A 17,532-nucleotide genomic window follows, 5' to 3' on the forward strand; every position below is an offset into this window, starting at 1 on the left:
TTCAAAAAGTTTGAGACGCACCAGTTTAGTTTCTCTGCTCGGCATCCTTGGGGGAGGGCCAAGGACAGCTTTTAGAGATCGTAAAAAGAACAGCCAGGAGAGGGACAACAAAAACGTCTGGGACCTGAATAGAATAAAAATACTCCAGAAAAGGCACAGATGGTGTTTGTCAGAACCTGTGAAGAGGCATTAAAAGTGATTTCAGCAAGGTTAAATTTCAGTCACACTGTCTAGTAATGATGGAAAAAGTGATTTCCAGCCTCAACAATCGGATCAAGATTACTGAGAACATGCATCTGGATTACTGTTACTATTGCTACAACACATCATCATTAGGATAAGACAGACCTGTCTGGAAGTACTGTCAGAAGTTTCATTGTTCAGAGATGTTTTTTGTATTAAAATAAGCCCAGGATTTTTAAAGTGTGAGAGGATGAGCCCCTCTCAAGGTGCACACCCCCAGCCCTCACCCCACACTGCATTGTGCTTTTCCAAGTGGTCAGTGTTGGTTACATGCTGGACCTCCCGTTGTTTTCCATATTATAAGACATTAGTGATACTGGCCAGCCTAATCCTTTTCATTTCTAATATATAGTCTGTAACAGCTGCAGACTATATGTGTTTCTAAAACAAACAAAAAGACTTACCCTCTTTTTGATTCTGGTCATTTTTAAGATGAAATCATGATTAAAAGAAGAACCCCAGATTATTCCCACACCACGAACCACACTTTGAAAACCACTGTAATGGTTGGACGGACCTGACACACTCTGCCTCTTCACTGCAACAGTTTTGTTAAAAGTTGTTGGAAATCTCTTTTAAATATTGCACTTTGAATTCACAAGAAGAAGAAGAAGAAGAAGAAAAAACTCTTTCAATGCCTTTGTCTGTCTGAAACGTCTGACTGAAGCTCGGATGCACCGCAGCAGGTGTTTTGTTTGTTAAGTGTGGTGAATCTGTTGTGAAAGTATATGAAGTATCGAAGCTGGAAGATAAGGGAAGCAGCCGCGTCGGCCCTCGGTGTTGTTTCTGTGAATTCATCTGGGAAATTACTCAGTCCCAATTTTGTATACAGCGTCGCGTTATTGCTGTTTGAGTCTGTTTTACATTCCTCTGTTGTAGTTTTTTTAAATTTATGTTTGTGTGTGTGTATGTGTGTGTGTTTTACAGAGATTCTGAAAGCAAAACACTGCCTAAATTGAGCACTAATCTCACAAAGCACATTACCCAGAAATAGCAGCCACCTGCACTGTAATTAAAATGTCCATGTGCCAAGAAGAGACAAGAAAACCTCTTGATCCTGCCTTTTGTGCGCACTAAGAATAACGATATTCACCCCGATTCTGGTCACATTCCACATTTTGTATTCCAACAGATGTAAATAACTTGGGGGCAAAAATAAATATGGTTGTCTGTTTCCTCAGTGTCCTGCTCATTTCTTACCAGTCCTCATCTGGTGCAACGGCAAATCAACGTGAAACTGAAGCAACAAGCCAATTTAAAATCAGTCTTTCCATTTAATCTGATCTAGAACTGATTGCAGCAGTGAAAGCTTCAGATATGTATTTGCATGCTGCTTTACTGCACAACGAAGGCTGCATCATAATTACAATAGTGCATGTCAAATAGGTCGTGTTTGTGACAGAGTAGATTTTCGTTTTATTTGCCAAAGACACTTTGAATGTTATCATTTGACACCACTATAAGTAGAATACCGTGCATCATGTTGATTTTAGGCAGATATGCTTTTTAGCAAATTATATAACTGAATAAAAAGTTGGTGTAAACACAAGCATAAACTAATTAAAAGAAGAAGAAATGTGTGTTTATAATGTGTATTTTATGCTGATTTTTACTTTAGCTGGGAGTTTTATTTATAAAGGAACACAGTAGTAAAGTCCACTACACCATAAAATTAAAAAAAAAAAAAAAAAAATCAAATTTTGTCAGTTTCTTTCCTTCAATTCCAATTAATCTAAAATAAAAATTCAGAAACATAGTGGAAGATATCACTATTTCAACAAATGATCAAATATAAATGGCACAAAATCTTTATTTCTATTTAACAGATATGATGTGGGACTGAAAAAAAACACAGAAAGGAAAGTGTCACACAGTTTTCAGGGAGCCGGTGCTCATGAGTCGACATCTGAATGAAAACAAGGACCATCTGTACGGTGCCTCATTAAATGTGCAAGACCCCGTCCTATTGGCGGGGTCTCGATGGGTACCTAGCTATTTCCCCACGCCAGATTGCAGGTGGCAGTGCATCGCAGGCTGAAGGGCATTCCTCACTCCGGCTGCCTTCTAATTAGACTTAAGGGCAGAGCGGAGCCGCACAGGGCCCGAGAGAGGAAGAGAGGACGGGGGCAGATGGTGTGAGATCCTATATGGACGGATAGAAGGGAGGGATGGAAAAAAGGGAGAGGAGAGGAGAGAAGAGGGAGGTGCTGGGAAAAGGTGGAGATTGAGAGGCGAAGAGGATGGGAGAGGGAGAGGAGGTCCTCTGCAGTGTGGTTTAGTCCTGCGAGGCCACTTCAGCGCTCACTTCAGGAGGGTGGAGAGCGCCTTCCACGTCTCCCCGCCACTCATTTTCTCACTTTTTAAGTTGTGGACTGGGACGTGAGCTGGCTTTCACTCAATCCAACTTCTGCTTGAGATTCACATCTATGGGTGAGTTTATATACAAATGTTTTTTTTTTTTTTCCTGTGCATTTTTACAGGTTAACGCAGAGTAAATGGTCAGTTTTGGATGATCCAGTCATTTAATTCATCTCTGTGCTAAAGCTCACAGGTCAGGTCAGCTGAAATGACAAATCTGCAGCAATTTGAAACGGAAGCATAAGTCCAGTGGGACCCCATTGGAGGGAGAAGGTATGTTGAACTGTCACTTCATGTTCATGAATTCAAGCTGTGCATCATGTGCCTTTGTGTGTTAAAGTAATCAGTTTTATTTATTTGAATCTATATTATTAACTGTAGAGTGTTTTAAAGGTCCACGTGGTATGAACTCATGCATACGTGCATCATCCTCTGACACACGCACACACACACACACACACACACACACACACACACACACACACACACACACACACACACACAGAGAGAGCTTGGGTGGACCTGGAAACATAAGCAAGTCTTTCATGAAATCAGCCTCTACCTGAGCTATAAAGGGCCAACTGTGCTGTGAATAAACTGATTATGGAAACACACACACACACACACACACACACACACACACACACACTGGGTGGAGGAGAGACACAGAGAAATGCTTGTTTCTGTCACTTCCCAGCTTCAGTGTCGTGGCACTCAAAGTGAATATAAGGTGAGGATTTTCGTGTGTGTGTGTGTGTGTGTGTGTGTGTGTGTGTGTGTGTGTGTGTGTGTGTGTGTGTGTGTGTGTGTGTGTGTGTGTGTCACAGCAGCCCAAATAAACTCAACTAGCAGTCCAAACGACCGACCTGTAACGTACAGAGGGCGCGTGCCATGTCAAGGAAATGAAATGAGTTGCTGACAAAATACGGAGTTACATTGGGACAGCAGTACACAGGCTGGTCTGTTTGCTTTTTCCGGCTCTAATTTGATTTGTTTTAATGAGGCGTACCTGATCAAGTCCAGGTTTCTGACTGTGAAGAGCCTTTTACGCTCTTCGAGTGTATTGAAAGCTTTTACGTATGACACTGTTGGTTGAATTTGTGAGATACACACATACGTCAGAAAAACCTGCCAAAGCTCCATTTTGAATCTAGAATTTTGAATCTTTCATCCACCCATCCGTCCATACATCCATCCATCCACAACAAAGCTTCTATGAGAGCTACTATGTTTGTAAAAACATGTAACTCTTCAGAACAAATCCTTTCGATACCCGAAACCAACGATGAAGAGTCAAGGGATGTTTGGACTAACGTGGGGCTTAAATTTCCTAAAAGGTTTGTGAACCACTGCTTTAAAATCTTTGTTTTTCTCATTGTAGGGAGCTGTACCACCCTGTTGATGATCTGGTGCTTGTGGATGAGGACATCATGAGAAAACAAGAGAATTTCAAAGTATCATTCAAACTTAAACCTGCCGTTGAGGAGCAATGCGTTGCCCATCCTTTTGTTGATGGAGCTTCATGTGACCGTTAATCTAAAACCCTCAGGCATTTAGGATTTGTTTTGGAGTTGATCCATCATGTTGAAGCGCTGGCTGCTGGCCCTGGCGACCCGCGTTGGCCTGGTCGCGTTGGGGCTCTGCTGCTGCCTGATCCTGTTCTACTTCCTGGCCTGTAAACCTGCATCTGGAGGAGGCCGTCAGCCGCAGCAGTGGTCTGGCAGCGCCACCACCAAGGAGGGATACATGGCGCTGCTGCAGGAGAGAGAGGACTCTCACAGGCATTACATCAACAGCCTGACGAAGCAGATCGCCCAGCTGAAGGAGGCGCTGCAGGAGAGGACCCAGCAGCTCCAGGAGTCTTTGGATAAAGCCAAAATTCGAGGGATTCTTCCTCAGGGTTTGGACAGCCTGCACAAAACCCCCACGCAATCTGACCTCAAGGTAGGGATGAGGCCCAGTCCAGGTGCAGAAAAGATAATGAGTGCAGTTTGATGGTATAGATGCTGTATTAAATGCTACATGTCATCCTGCAGGAGTTCTTCCGCTCCCAGCTGAACCAGGCGGAGGTGAACGCTGGTGTGAAGCTGCCCAGCGAATATGCACTGATTCCTTTTGACACGTTCACCCTGCAGAGGTGAGCGGGACAGTGAAGCTGCTGCAGGCCTCCTGAGGCTTCAGTTTAACCTACTTCCTGACTTACCTAATGCACTCGCAGCGCCGTGTCTCAGAGTGGGGTTTTCTCGGGGTCCCTCAGGGTGTACCAGCTGGAGACGGGGCTGACAAGGCACCCGGCAGAGCGCCCGGTGAGAAAGGACCGCAGAGACGAGCTGATCAGCACGGTGGAAACAGCTCTGCACGTCCTCAATGGACCTCAGCAGCATGTGGACAACACACAGCGAAAACACACATACTCCCCATCAGACTTCATACAAGGTGAGAGAGAGCTCTTTAACTTCTACTAAGATTTCAACTCTGATAATATTCAGGAGATTTCACCACAAAAATTCTTAAAACTACACACAATCTGGACTCAAATAGGGGAACATCCCACGGGGAGATGAGAGCGGTAACCACTACACCGCTCTCCGCAGAACGTTTGAATTACAGCCGCCCGTCCGCCGGCCCTGTGCTGCTCCTTGTGTCTGTCGCAGGGCTGACTCGCACGGAGCGGGACAGGGGAACCGTGTACGATCTGACGCTCAGAGGCGACGGGCCCCAGGACTTCACCCGGCTCGTGCTCTTCAGGCCGTTTGGCCCCGTGATGAAGGTGAAGAGCGAGAGTGTAAACACGCGCAGCATGACCATCAACATCATTGTTCCTCTTTCCAAGAGAGCCGACACTTTCAGGCAGTTCATCAACAATTTCAGGTACACTTTCAGAAGTTAACGGTCGTAACTCCAGCACACACACACACACACACACACACACACACACACACACACCTGCTGTGATTGTATCCTCAGATTATCAATCTCACACTGAACGCTGTGTCTGGAGGAGCTGAGGGAGTCGTTATCTTAACAAAGCAGCCTGGCAGACGTCCAGTAACACTCCTCACAAGTGATAATGTATAGATTTTACAAGCCTGTGGCCCTAATTGAAATGTCCTTATCTGAAAACAAGCCCTTTGAGGATGAAGTAGAGAAGCGGTCCTGACAAGAGGTGGTGTGTTTTTCTGTTTTGGGATCAGAGAGGTGGGAATCCATCGGGACGGCAGGGTTCATCTCACTGTGGTCCATTTTGGTCGAGATCAGATCGACCAGGTGAAAGCTGTGCTGGACCAAACCACCAGGTAAAGTTTTTCATTTTGTCAATTCATTTCTGTGCAATGTCCCAGATGTGCCTTTGCTGCACTGCAGATATTTTAACCCTCAATAATACAACGTGAGAGAAAGTGTTTTAGTGCTGCAGGCAACCAAGAAATCTTGTGAAGCGTCTGCCACTGCAGGGACCAACACACACAAACACACACACTGTATTTTATTATTTTTTTTTAAGGCACCCTGGTTCTGTTACACTGTGTGTAACGCTGCAATAATCTGAGGTTTTAAAGAGGTTTTGGTGCTAATTCTTCACTCATATCCGTCATATAAATGCGGACAGATGCATCAAGGTGTCTGACAGACTCCTCATTCGCAGAGAGACTCGGTTCAGGAGCTTCACGCTGATTCAGCTGAATGAGGACTTCTCTCGCGGGCGGGGCTTGGACGTGGGCGCAAGGGCGTGGCGGCGCAGCCAGAACGTCCTGCTCTTCTTCTGCGACGTCGACATCCACTTCACGGCCGACTTCTTGACGTCCTGCCGCCTCAACGCCGAGCCTGGTGAGTGACAGGACATCCTCATCTGGAGCGGTGGAATCACTGTGCACGCCCGCACAGGTAGAACATGCAAACTCCTTGCAGGCCTCAAAACCATCCTCACTCCTAAAATTGCATTTGTTTCTGTCATGCTGAAAACTATATGATCGTTTTGAATTGCAAAAATTGGGGTAGGGGATGAGAAGTATTATCCAAGTGGTTGAAAAAAAAAATCTATATTGATGCACCAGTAGTTTTGAGTCACTAATGCTAATCCAATCAGAATGTGTGTTTCCACATGAGTAAAACAATTGACAGCAGTGATAATTTGTCCATTTAATGCGACGGCACACCCGCACAGGCTTTTCAATTATCCCGGCCAATTACATTGTAGGTTGAGGGTGAGTGGAGCTCTGCAGGAAGAAAAGGTTCAATGGGAAAAAAAATCATACAGCAGAGGTCTGATTACAAAATTAACCGGTACATTTAATTATGACGAGCTGGTGTCAGGGTTCACAGGTATTGGAGTGTGTGGGTGATGCTACTGTTTTGCTGTCAGAATTTAACCAAATTTTAATGTTTAATGTTTAAAGTTTTAATATAAGTTGTTATCTAATATTATATTCAAGGAAATATACCTTTCCAAAAAAAAAAAAAAATTCTCACCTTGACTAACCTAATATGAAATGTGTAATTTATCAATTCATGAAAAATTGTTATATGTATGTATTTCAGTCACATCTCTAAAAGAGAAATAGTCCATCTTGTTTGCATCATACTTTTATGGCAGTTTGCCTCCCTCTCTCATCCCTCAGGTGGAGAAAGCAGATTTGATCACATTTATCTTCTTTCCGCTGCCTTACCGCTCGCTTCCTGTTTCCAGAATTCTCAGAGAAAATGGACAGTGGCTCAGTTTATAAAGCTTTAGATCACAAATATAAAGCATAAAGGAGCTGGTTATCAGGCGTGATCATTATTCAACAAACAAGTTTACAATAAAATTGAAGATTTTGAGTTTTCTTGTCTCCACTGCCCCCTACCTCCTCTCCTCATACAACAACCATCTCCAACATCCATCAACTTTCTCTGAAATCTTCATTTTCTCCTCCTCCAACACCCTCACTCCTCAGCAGATTTGATTAAAATGTCATTTGTTGTTTGCAGGTAAAAAAGTGTTCTACCCTGTGCTCTTCAGCCAGTACAACCCATCCATCATATACAGCAATCAGACGCTCCTTCCTTCACTTCAACAACAACTGGTAAGAAGAAAATAACATTCGAAAAGCTCATCATCTGCTAAAATCATCTTGATGTAAGAAACTTGATTGAAGCTGCTCCTTTATTCATAGGTGATAAAAAAGGAAAGCGGCTTCTGGAGAGACTTCGGTTTTGGCATGACGTGTCAGTACAGGTCTGATTTCATCAACATAGGTACTGAAAACACCTCTAATAATGATATATTTGAAAGAGGATTGAATATCACTGCTTACTGTACAGTTCTGTGTATTTATCCATATTTTATGGTTATTGCCTGTGTGTGTGTGTGTGTGTGGGGGGGGGTGGTTCAAGCTCTGAACATTAAAACATGAATGCATTGAAAGAGCACAACTCATTTTACCTCATATGCATTAGAGTCTCTGCACATGGTCCCAAACACAGTTTTTTTTTCAACAGTTAAAGTTCTATTTTTGTTCACTTCACATTGCATGTTTCTGCTTTAAGGAAGTGAAGAGTTACATGGAAATTTCATTTCATTCCATTTGAGGAACTTATAGACTCCAATACGCCATTATTTGCGTATGCAATTGCTGACAGTTTTTTAATTAACTAAAAATAAACTAATAGTCATGTTAACAGACCATTGAGCTTGCTGTCAGAGAAAGCTGGAAAAACTAACAGTAATATATATTTGTGACAAGTACATTGTTGGCATTATATCTTCAACTTAGGTAAATAATCAAGAACCGATTAAATTTCCTCATTATTTTATCATTTCATGCATGGTGCAGCCTGCTGGGTGGCAGTGACGTGCAGTGGTGGTTTGTAACCAGGTTGGTTTATTTCCTCTTTCTGTGGCTGCTCTGTCTCCTCGCACAGGTGGTTTTGACCGCAGCATCAAAGGCTGGGGGCTGGAAGACGTGCACCTGTACAGGAAATACCTTCACAGCAAACTGATGGTGATCCGCACTCCGTCTCGAAGCCTGTTCCACCTGTGGCACGAGAAGAGCTGTGCAGACGAGCTTCCTCCAGACAAATACAAGATGTGCATGCAGACCAAGGCCATGAGCGAAGCCTCGCACAGCCAGCTGGGGGAGCTCTTCTTCAGACCACAGATTGAAGCCCATTTAAACTCCCAGAAACAGATGATCAGAGGAACCTCATGAGGAAGAACCAAGAAAATCTCCTTTATTTTTGATTTAAGGTCACTGGTATCAGGACATTCTGGTTATGTCACAAGAAAGACAGTGATTCAGTTTGTGGGCACAAAAGAAACAAGGAACTGACATCAAAACCAATTGTTGTCCTTATTTTAGATCAATAAAAGAGTGAAAAATCGATGATCTACGTGTCTCTTTTAAGTTTGAACACGTGACACACACAACTCCAGACAATCAGAGGTTCAGGATACACAGAAGACTGTAATGGGAAGAGGCCTCTCGATACCCATATTTCCCTTCACACACTCAAATACTTTGAAAACAACAGGTACAGCTACACCAAAAAAAAAGAATACTTTACTTTAAACTTATTTCACAAATTCAAATGTCTTTTTAAGTGATTACATGTTGCTGTTGTTTCCCACATTGCACCTCAGTTTGTTTTATTTCTTACAAGCCTATTCTGTCATTTTTTTGGCCAAAGTTTTCACATTTTTTTTTATATCTCAGCTTCAATATTTTTACTAATTTTAGGAAATTGGCCCCTTTTGACTCCTTCTTCAAAACCTTGTTTTGACTTTGAGGCAATCAATCAACGCTTATAATGACATTTCATTAATGAAACCATAATTACAATTCTTGAATTTGTTTTAATCTATGATAGCATATTGTATTACAGTGTGGAATTAAATGAATAGATTAAAGTTTTATTCAGTCGTAATTATGTGGCTTCAGGTGTTTTTTGGTGCCTGAACTACAGGAAAGAATTGTTAAAAGGGTCAAGGGTAGGTAGTTGAGGAAATGGCCGTTTTTGGGGTAGCATAGAGACAAAGGTATAGGCAGTATTGGGCAAATTTTAAAAAGTACATAGATATAGTTACTTCTTCAAAAAAAGTAACTGAGTTTGCAACAGAATATTTTAAAAGTAACAAATTACTAGGCAGAGTAACTATTGCATTACTTTTTAATAAAGTGTTTAAATATGTCGGTGAATTTGAATCCCCTCTTAATGGAACTTTAAGATACAGGCTCAATTATTTATTAGATAATTGAATATATGATTATTGAAATGAAGGGACTCGCGACTGAATAAATTACAAATGGGAAACACTACATTAAGATTATTCAGATGTTGTTTTCTGATGAAATGAGACAAGACACCAAACAAATTTAATTTGTAAAATAGCGTTTCTATATTGGTAAAAGAATAATAAAACACAATAGATGTATGTCAATAGATGTCTCTACTTCCGCTTAAAAGCAAAATCAATCAATCAATCAATCAATTTATTTTTGTATAGCCCAGTATCACAACAGCAGTTGCCTCAGAGGGCTTCAAAATGTTACATTGGTCGGTAAAAATAAAAACAGCAAATAAGCATAATGTTAATATGTCAAATTCACAGTAACGAGACAAAACGAAGCAACCACCGCCTTAGACCCTCACATCCGGCAAGAAAAAACTCCAAAAACCCAGTGGGAAAAGAAGAAATCTTGGGGAGAACCACAGTATGAAGGGATCCCACTCCCAGGGACGGACAGCTTTGCAATGATCAGGGTCCCTATGGCTGTATCTCTGTCACATCATTTGACGCATTTTGCACCAATAGGATTCCTTCTTTCTGTTTGATGACCATTTAGAACGTTCCTGACTGAGGAATTAGAAACAATGTATCATTTTGAGATGACGTCATCACCTAATTGGACCTATGCAAATTGGCAACTATGCACAACAGATGAGGCTGTCATCTGGAACCTTCCTGACTGAGGAATTAGCAACAATGTATCATTTTAAAATGACGTCATCATCTAATTTGACCTATGCAGATTGGTAACTATGCAAAACAGATGATGCTGTCATCCCACACTTTCCTGACTGTTGAGTTCGCAACACTGTATTGGTTTGACACCGACATTGTTTTGTTTTTATTTTACAAAACAGTAAAGTGCATCCTATTTAATTCAAGTAGTAAGCATTCAGTGTAAATATTGTCATTATTTCACATTGTACACTTCACTTTCATCTAAATTATTATGATATTGCAATATGTGTAAAACAACTCACCATTCAATTTAGTTCAGCTCCCCCTTTTTTTCCTTTTATTTGTATGTGTGATGCGATGTATTTTGTGTTTGTTATATACATACGATGGCCATTGTCATTTAATCGTGTTAAATAAAGTTGTCTTAAAAAAACGCGGCCATACTTGGCGGCCATCTTGCCGTCCGCAGCCGGTGGCAGGCAGCCTCCGGAGCTCGCGCTGTTATGATGGTGTGCGAGCAGTGGAACGGGTGAGAGGCTCCTTCACGTGTGTCCTGGTGTTTTTAGACTAGCTTTAGTCTCTAGTTTGGGTGTTTTGACCTAGAGTAGGCCACATTCCTTTTTTTTACCCTAAAAAAAAACAAAAAACAAAAACTCCCCGGTTAAGGACAATGACTCTGGTATGCTTTGATTTTGTGCCGCAATAGCGAGACATGTGCGGCAGAGTGTGTGCGCCTCGTCCCTCCGCCGCTGTGTAGACGGGACGGTCCCAGTCCGGACCGGACTTTTTTTACAGAGACAGACGCCAGAAGAAGAAGGACGCGCAACATGTTTGAAGGCTCGGGGATCCCTCTCATCCTGCTGGACATTACCTGCCTCGTCCTCGGTAATGTAAATCCTGCAGCTTAACGGACCTTTTAATCCCTCCGCTTCTAGAGGAGCGACGCTTTAAAGTTTATTTACCGATATTATTGGCTGTCATGGCAAACATGAATTCCATTTAAATGGAGTGACTGGCATGAAAGTGATGTAAATACCGAGAGGGGAAAAGCTGGTTTGGAAACTATGCGGGAGAATGGAAAAAAATCAACAAAGCCCAACCCTGTGCGCCTTTTCCCCCACTGAAAGTTTAGCTCTGTGTTTGGTATGTAATCATAGTGGTGAGTTATACCAGATCACTGCTGTACTTATCCAACAATAAAACAGATCCTGCATAAAAACAGGGCTCGTAAAGTTGCTTCATAAAGAAAGACATCTTGAGCTGGGTGGTGGCCCTCTCAGCTGTTTGTTTGATCTCAGAATGTTTAGAGTCAGATCTTTTTTCCTGTCACTCCTTCACTCCTTGTTGTGGTTATCTTCTGAGCTGCTGATTATACACCAATCTTCTCCTCTTATCTGAAAATTGGCATCGCTTAGCGACGTCCAAAGTCTGCAAGGTCTGCTCAGATTGTATAATATATCATATAATGTTATTGTGAAAACAATTTTATCCAAAACTACTTAAAGTTAGTTTTATGTGGATTTTTTTTTGTATGTTAAAAATACGTTTTACAGCAATTTGCTTTGGTTATAGATGTAGATGTTAAGCAGGACTTTTAAAACCTTGTGAAATTGGTAAATACAACAACCATGGTTTCAAGAGCAAAATTAAATCTATGGTGTTACATGTATTTCAAAATAAAAGTGTCACAAAAATGCCATTTAATCACAGCAATTAGAATATTTTAATTACTTTATGTAGCCAGTGACTTCAGGTATGTACAAACTATGTAATATTTATTCTGTGCTTTAATTTACCCATTTAACTTCTGAAAGTGCTTAATTATAATGACTAACAATCAAAAACACACTGTAGTAAAAGGGAAAAAAATCATAAAGTACCTAAACATCAAAAAGTCATAAAACTGTTGCACAATACTCTACATATTTTCACATGAATACTTTCAGATTTTTGTAATGATCACTTATATTTTTCAGTGGTTCAGAACATGACCATAGCAGTGTCTGATATGCGTATCCATCCAGCCCTCGATCCCAAACAAAGCTTCACATGATGGAGTAAACCACAGAAACTTAACAATGTTTCTGAAGTAACAGCCTGTCTCATTTTCTTCCAATTTTTGTTGGGGCAGTTGTTGGTTGTTTTCTGATTATATGTCGTGCGTCAAACAACAGGAGGAACAGGATGTGAAAGCACTGATTCATCCTGAACTTTCCTGATACTATCATGCAATCTGACTGAACACTTAATGAAGGGCGCAGATGGTCAGAGAATCTGGTAACCAGAGGGAAGCTGGTTTGAATCAGGGACTGCCAGGTGATTTTTGAGGGGAAACTAAAAAAGTCACTGCATGTTGTCACCACTGTGGTCTCTGGAGCAAGAGTTCTGAACCTAGAGCAACATTGTTAAAGCTACAGTTTTTAATGGGTTAATTACACAAATGAATAATAAGAAATAAGCAGCCGGTCCCCAGCATTTCAAACCAGAGTAATTCTTTGCTGTGCCGTGACTGGATGATAGCTCATTTAGCCTAAAAGCATGAATGCCGGTGATCACACTTGGAAGAAAGCCTGCTGTTGCATTAGTGTCTGCAGTTTAGCCAACAGGCTCGTTTTCAGCTCCACTCAGTTTTGTAATAACTTGAGATAAGTGTGCAGCCAGGACTGGATAGAACATGTTTTTTTTTTGTTTTTGTTTTTTTTTTTTACTATTACACAGGCTGGCATCATGGTGACTCTCATCAGATAATCATAACCGTCACTCTCCCACTGTGTTAGGCGAAACATATGACTGGCCCTCTTTTTGTTTTTGACCCATTGTTGATCTACGGTAACTCAAGGCCTCAAGCTTTTCATTTAGCTGGAGAGGAAAACCCTTATCTGGAAATTATAATTTTTACCTTTTTTTTTTCCTCTCTCTGAGGGGAAAAACCCATGTAATGCCAACAGATCACATTTTCTCTGACTACAATAACAGCATGTGAGACAGCAGCAGTGACTCATACGTCTGGGTTCATGTTGCTACTTGTTAATGCAAGTATGAATGACTGAAGATGTGCTTTTCTCTTCACTTTAAGTGGGACTTCCATTTTTTATCCTCACGCCTCAACACAACCCCTTCAAACGAGGTTTCTTCTGTAACGATGAGTCCATCAGATACCCCCTCAAAGAGGACACCATCTCCTACCAGCTGCTGGGTGGAGTCATGATCCCGTTCACTCTGATTGTCGTAAGTCACCTCACGGCTCTCGCCTGATTCCTCGTCTCACGTCCGTGCCTCTCCTGTAACGTCTAATTCCTTCTCCTTCAGATTGTCTGTGGGGAGTGCCTTTCTGTTTACATGTCCCGCGTCAAGAACCAGTCGTTGGGGAAAAAGTACGTTTCGTGCGTCTACAAAGCCATAGGAAGCTACGTGTTCGGAGCCGCCGCCAGCCAGTCTCTCACTGACATCGCCAAGTACTCCATCGGCCGACTGCGACCGCACTTCCTGGCCGTGTGCAAGCCGGCGTGGGACCGCATCAACTGCAAGGCTGGTGGATACATCGAGAACTTCACCTGCACCGGAGATAAGTTCCTTGTGGACGAGGCCAGGTAATGGTCCTGAGCAGGAACAATACGCACACGAGTCACTGATGAAACTCACAACGAATTGGATTTCCCGTGTCTAAATCACAATGTCACAAGCTTTGTGTAATAGTTTGCAGCACATTTGTGTCTTCTGAATAAGGGAAGAGACCAGGCAGCCTCAGTGTTGTAGCTTTGTGCACTTGAATGAGATGAAAATAAAGTAAGAAATTGGAATAAAAATTGAAAATATTAACTGATTCACTGGAGACCCACAGAGGAAAAACAAAGAAGGAGAAGGCTAAAGAAATGATTATAGTGCACAGTCATTACACTGTGGTTCAATGTCTGGCTGTGGCCGTTCTGTGTTTGCATGTTTTCCCTGAGAATATTCAAATAACTGTAAAAACATTTTCATCTTTAAAGGCTGTCTTTGTTGGAGGATTTAAATCCACATTTCCAAAGTAAAACATACTTGACTCTGTAACTTGTACTGCATTTTACATTTGAATATTTGTTTTGTCTTTTAGACTGTCATTCTACTCTGGACATTCATCCTTCTCCATGTACTGCATGCTGTTCCTTGTTGTAAGTGAATGTTTTCCACTCATTTAATGCAGGTTTCAGTTTATTGTTTTAAATCTATTTCAAAAGGTAATGAATTCACATGTTCTTGAAACTTGCCCGTCACCATCAAAATGTTTCTTATAATAAACAGAATAACAACATAATTCTGTCGAGATGTGACCCGATCTCTTCATTGATTGATCTCTACCCTCAAATTCCTGCAGCTCTACATTCAAGCCAGACTGCTGTCGAAGTGGGCGAGGCTCCTGCGACCCACCCTCCAGTTCTTCCTGATCGCCACGGCGGTGTACGTGGGCCTGTCCCGGGTGTCGGACTACAAACACCACTGGAGTGACGTGCTGGCCGGCCTCCTGCAGGGCGGAGCAGTTGCTGTCCTCACAGTAAGTGTCGTGGAAGGAGATTGTGGTTGAGCAGGAAAGCAGGGCGGCTCAGTGGGGCAGTGGTTTACTCTGTTATCTCACCTCGGGGCCTGTTATGAAGTGTGTGTGTGTTTCCTGTGCTTGCATATTTTTTTGTTAGTACTCTTATCTTCCTTTGACACTCTAAAGACAGACATTAGGTGAAGTGGTGAGGTTGGAATCGTCTGCTGACCCGTCACTGCTCTTTGTCCTCTCATTACTGCGATCAGCACCAGCAAGTTTAGAAGATAGGTGAATGAGGAAGAACGTGCATGTCATATTTATCCCTATTTTTTTCCAGAAGTAATGCTATATTTCGAAAACATATCTCATGCCAAACTGTCACACCAGTTACTAATTGAAGACATGTGATGTTTTTGACTCTAACCGGATTTTAAGTCAGTCTTTGATGATTGAGGGCAAAGCTGGTAAAAATAACACATGCTTTCCCCCGATCAAGATCCAAGTTGGTCCTATTGTAGTAGTGACGTGTTGACTGTGTGTTTGTTCCCTGCAGGTTTACTGCGTGTCGAACTTCTTCGAGCAGCCGGTGGAGCCGGTGGTGTCGCAGGAGGAGGAGGAGGAAGCCTCACAGACCAGTTTACAGGATAACCCCTCCAACGGGAACCACTACGGCAGCACTGACTGAATCCGAGATCCGCTGCTGGTTCCCTGCCTGCATGTCTCCAACCGGGCTTGCCCTCGTGAATTCATGGCTGCAGCCTGCGGGCTTTAGCTGCCGCCTTTGGAGTGTTTGAGAAAAATAAAAACGATTTATGGGCTGTAAAGTGCACTACAGAAGACGGTGATACACTGGGATGTTAAGCAGCTGAAGATCCTGACCGGTTCTGCTCGAAAGCCCATGCAACACATCTGATTTTAGAGTGACCAAAAGAAAAAAGAAAAGAAGTGGCAGCATGTTTCGTCGACCTTTAATGAGCTATTTTTACAGCGAGCGTGGTGGAAATGTGGTTCTATATGTATATTGGTCTGATGTTGAAGTTTTGAATGAATGAAATTCATTTTGCCCAGAATATAATGAGCGTCTGTGTGCACACTGCAAGCAGGCTTGTAGAGGCCTGGCACCTGTGAATAAGAGGCTGTCCTTGAAATGGGGACAGAAGTCAGAAATAATATATTTTGCCTTAGACATTTGCTGCTACCTGCTCCTCAGTCACTTCGAACAGATTATGTATTGAAAATACAAATTTTTTTTTTTTTTTTTTTGCATAGTTTGTATGAGATTTTAGGGTTTTTTCTCTGAACAGAAGCTTTAAACTGTATTGCTCTGCAGGGCAGTGCTGAAAGAAATAAAGAAAATGACATTTTTCTACAAAGGAAAAATATGTGATTTTTTTTTCTTCTAAATGAACTTCACTTACATGGAGTTCTTTCACCACTTCAGCAACATTAACCCATTCACTGCTGCTATGCAAGAAGATCGACTTTTCTTGGGAGTTTTGCCCAGGGGCACTTTGATTTTGGGCAGGGTGAGATTGGGTATCAAACTCTCTGGGCCACAGATTCCCCCAACATGTGCAATGAGAAAAATACAAAGCCAATGCTGTGCAGAGGGGTGGTCCTGTTTTCCCACTGCTCAGCCAATCATCTGCTGTTCTTCTGCTGCTGCAGAAGACCGACAGACCCGGTAGTTTGACACTCTGATTTGTACTGTAAACTCCACTTTGTGGTATGATTATATCAAGGAAGAGAAACCAAACCTGTGACTCAGGAACCAAGTTGCATTAAAAAAGCAAACGCCATTAAAAACCACAACATCATGTCAACACAAACTATTAGCTGATCTTCTTAAACTACTAAAGCAAATGATGTTTATAAGTGTAACCAATATCAGCTTAAACATATTCAGATGGTTTGGTTTGAAATTATGTTATTCTATTTAGTTGTACTTGTGGTTTACAGGATCAAAGGGAGTTGTTTCATCCTGTTAGAAGCCGGTGACCTCTCCAGTGTTTTCTCCAACCATCACCCAGAGTGAACATCACACCAAGCCGATGGTCCCCGCTGCCTTCCTTTGTCAGGAACCAGGAATGACCTGTAATGTGACTTCGGAGTATGTTAGCCATGGATCTTTCTGTTTGCATGGTTAGGCTGCTATCGCACTATTTTAGTCAGCTAACATTCTTGAAGTAGATAAAAGCTGTTTGAGTTGTAGTCGCTTGGTCTTGGAAAAAAGCACACCGGGCATAGCAAGTCACTTAATGCTTTGGAGATTGGTGGTTACCTTAGCTAAATAATAAAACCAAGGGACGATTTAAGAAAAGTGATAAAATGGAAAATTCATTTTTTTCTTTTCTTTTTAATTCCTGCTGACTTGATCACAGATCAGTCTGCACTGAAAGATGAAATGATTCCTAAATATCTGTCTCTGGTTTGCCGTTCCTCCACACTGTCATGTAAAACTGAGTTTCAGTTCCTC

At 42.0% G+C, this 17,532-nt stretch overlaps 2 protein-coding genes across 2 annotated transcripts; both read left to right on the plus strand.

Annotated features, from left to right (window-relative positions):
• Positions 1–2,557: 2,557 nt before the first annotated feature.
• LOC115398440 (chondroitin sulfate N-acetylgalactosaminyltransferase 1-like) lies at positions 2,558–8,900 on the plus strand. Its single transcript, XM_030105193.1, has 11 exons — positions 2,558–2,673; positions 2,788–2,874; positions 3,983–4,545; positions 4,638–4,738; positions 4,859–5,037; positions 5,256–5,472; positions 5,796–5,897; positions 6,245–6,426; positions 7,567–7,661; positions 7,752–7,833; positions 8,500–8,900. Exons 3-11 carry the CDS (start codon positions 4,183–4,185, stop codon positions 8,784–8,786), a joined length of 1,608 nt encoding a protein of 535 aa, XP_029961053.1. The 5' UTR covers positions 2,558–2,673; positions 2,788–2,874; positions 3,983–4,182; the 3' UTR covers positions 8,787–8,900.
• Positions 8,901–11,006: 2,106 nt separating this feature from the next.
• Positions 11,007–16,128, plus strand: LOC115398442 (phospholipid phosphatase 1-like). Its single transcript, XM_030105194.1, has 6 exons — positions 11,007–11,428; positions 13,620–13,771; positions 13,853–14,133; positions 14,637–14,694; positions 14,898–15,074; positions 15,610–16,128. Exons 1-6 carry the CDS (start codon positions 11,371–11,373, stop codon positions 15,739–15,741), a joined length of 858 nt encoding a protein of 285 aa, XP_029961054.1. The 5' UTR covers positions 11,007–11,370; the 3' UTR covers positions 15,742–16,128.
• Positions 16,129–17,532: the final 1,404 nt, after the last annotated feature.

The sequence above is a fragment of the Salarias fasciatus genome, chromosome 12 (assembly GCF_902148845.1).
Source record: "Salarias fasciatus chromosome 12, fSalaFa1.1, whole genome shotgun sequence".
Taxonomy (NCBI): Eukaryota; Metazoa; Chordata; class Actinopteri; order Blenniiformes; family Blenniidae; genus Salarias; species Salarias fasciatus.